This window comes from Poecilia reticulata, linkage group LG9 (assembly GCF_000633615.1).
Source record: "Poecilia reticulata strain Guanapo linkage group LG9, Guppy_female_1.0+MT, whole genome shotgun sequence".
Lineage (NCBI taxonomy): Eukaryota > Metazoa > Chordata > Actinopteri > Cyprinodontiformes > Poeciliidae > Poecilia > Poecilia reticulata.
In genome coordinates, this window is record NC_024339.1 from 18980400 (window position 1) to 18982836 (window position 2437).

General features: G+C 48.5%; 1 protein-coding gene across 1 annotated transcript; it reads right to left on the reverse strand.

The window, feature by feature from the left end:
- Positions 1-149: 149 nt before the first annotated feature.
- atoh1a (atonal bHLH transcription factor 1a) lies at positions 150-2437 on the reverse strand. Its single transcript, XM_008418413.2, has 2 exons — positions 1298-2437; positions 150-1040 (listed from the first exon to the last, which is right to left on the reverse strand). The coding sequence occupies exons 1-2, from the start codon at positions 1569-1571 to the stop codon at positions 241-243; spliced, it is 1074 nt and encodes a 357-aa protein (XP_008416635.1). The 5' UTR covers positions 1572-2437; the 3' UTR covers positions 150-240.

The window sequence follows — 2437 nt, forward strand, 5'->3', positions numbered from 1 at the left end:
ATAATGTGTGTGTGTGTGTTGGCAGAACCGAATCAGGTCTTTCTAACAAAGTAACAAGTTATTACAGAAACAGGAAACACACTTTTTTTCCTTTGCGAAATGAAAAACAAAGGGGAAACATTTTCCCTCGGAAGTTACAAGGCAGTAGGTACGATTGACACGGTTTAATGAAATTTGGTCAATTCTGTTGCAGTGAGCTATTTTTATTTAGTCTTTTTTTTATTATTATTCAAAAACTATTTAGAATGACACGGTGGGATGACGGTGGCTGGGTAGCTTGATTTCCGACAGATCATCTTCTTCACTTGAGTGGAGCTCCATTGCCATTTCATCCGAGTCACTGAAGTGGGAGCGCGGGGAAAACTCCCCGTCGCTTCGCGGAGACTCTTTCCTCCCATTCCCGACAAGTGAGGATGAGGAAGAAGGGGAACACGTCGCTTCTTCAACTCTGCCAGAGAATGAGTTCTCTTGGAACGAGGAGCGGAATGGCATCCCGTTGATGTGAACAGGTATGGCATCACCAGAGAGGGGCAGCGCCACAGCTGTCCTGCAGGTAAGCGACGGCGACTGGGCAGCCCTTTCTTTTGCCCCTTCAAAACCATCTGCGGGTGACAGCAAAATATCACGCTTTGGTGAACCGTGGGAGTTCTCATTGTTGGTGGAGGACACTGGACCTTGCAGCAACTCGGCCAGCGCGTTGATGTAAATCTGCGCCATCTGCAGAGTTTCGTACTTGGAGAGTTTTTTGTCATTGTCGAACGCCGGGATGACGCTGCGCAGTTCGTCGAACGCGTGGTTCAGCCCGTGCATGCGCCTCCTCTCACGTGCATTGGCGGCCACCCGCCTCTGCTTCTGGACGCCGCTGACGGGCTTGCTGGACTGCGCTCTCTGTCTCAGGGGGGACTCTTCTTCGGGCCCTGTGATGGTGCCTTTGAGGCGGCACAGGTCCCTGACTTTGAGCGAGGAAGAGGAGGGACTCTTGGCAGATCGTCTGTGAATGGGAGGGCTGGGGTGGCCCGAGGACCCGGGGGAACAACTCTCTGAAACAAGCAGAGCGAAAATAACGAATTAATAAATGACAATAGTCGAATTCCCTCTTATGATGAAGTTTTAAAAGCAACAACTAATAAAACAGGTGGGAATAAATTATTTATTTCGCGTTCTTAAAAGTCCCATATCAAAATTTTAATGTGTAAAACATCCAAAACTCTAATAAAAAAAAAAAGAAGTATCAATACCTAATCAATAACATTAATCGCTCCTATCTGATGTATTCAAGTGTAATGAGGTCTCTCACCCTGGTAGGAGCCTGTGCTCGGACAGGGCGAGTGCCGCAGGTAGTCGGGTGATGTGGCGTGTGCCGCGCAGGTGCCAGACGCATCGGTTAGCCAGGCGCGTGGGTCACTGCCGCCGTCCACGAGCGTATGTCCCGGGTCGTAGCGGGACACCTCGAGTTGATGCTTCCCTCCCCTCTCCACCACCCCGGTGCTGACGCGTTCCTGTTGCAGCGCATCCAGAGCTGCAACCTCCCGCGCACCTTTACTCCACTCTTCCACCGTTAACATATCCATATTTCGAAAACAACAAGAACACTTTTTTCCCTTTAACTGTATTTGGAAATGTTCCTAGGAATTCACAGTTGCGCACAGTTTGTGTGTTTGTGTGTGCGTGCGTGTGTGTGTGTGTAAGAGGCGTTCGGGTCGCGTGCGGGACTCCTTCTCTGGTGTCTCAAGGCGCTGCGTCGGCTTAAAAAGCGGCACGCGTCTGGAAGCCCCCCTCCTCGCGCTGGTCGCGTGTTCACGTCCAATGAGATGTCTCGGTAAAAAAGCCTGAGAGGTGATTATGGGTCGTTGAGGTGGGACTGTTTATGGTAACATTACGATTTAGGGAGTGCTTGACGCAAACGGGGTGGTAGGGGAACCTCCCACCGGACGCACGTGCAAGTGATGAAGGGCTTAGTAAGGAGGGTGCACCGCGCGAGACGTGCGTGGATGAAACAGGATCCTCACCTGACCTCTCACTGAGCCTGTGTTGCGTCTCCGACATGGAGGTGGGACAATCAGCAGGGGAAAAAAAGGGGGTAGCTAGAAAAGTTCAACAGGGTCAATTGGCCTCCTGGTTAATAACCCAGCAATTGGCACTGAATGCGCAGTGTGATTTAGCCAGAATGCTGTAAGCGAGTCAACGGGGCTGGATCGCAGATGAATCTTGTTTTATCTGCACTGAGAAGCGAGAACAAACAGATTTAAGGAATAAAAGTGGTGCATCAATTTCAATTTGATTTCGGTATTTAATAATTGGCAAGAAATATAATTATTTTAATTTAACAGCTTAAAGACACAAACATACTTTGCTTGAAAATCAGTTAAACTAATCTGATAAAATGTGATTTTTAAAAATTCATTGTGGTAAAGCCTTAAAATTGATTAAATAAAAA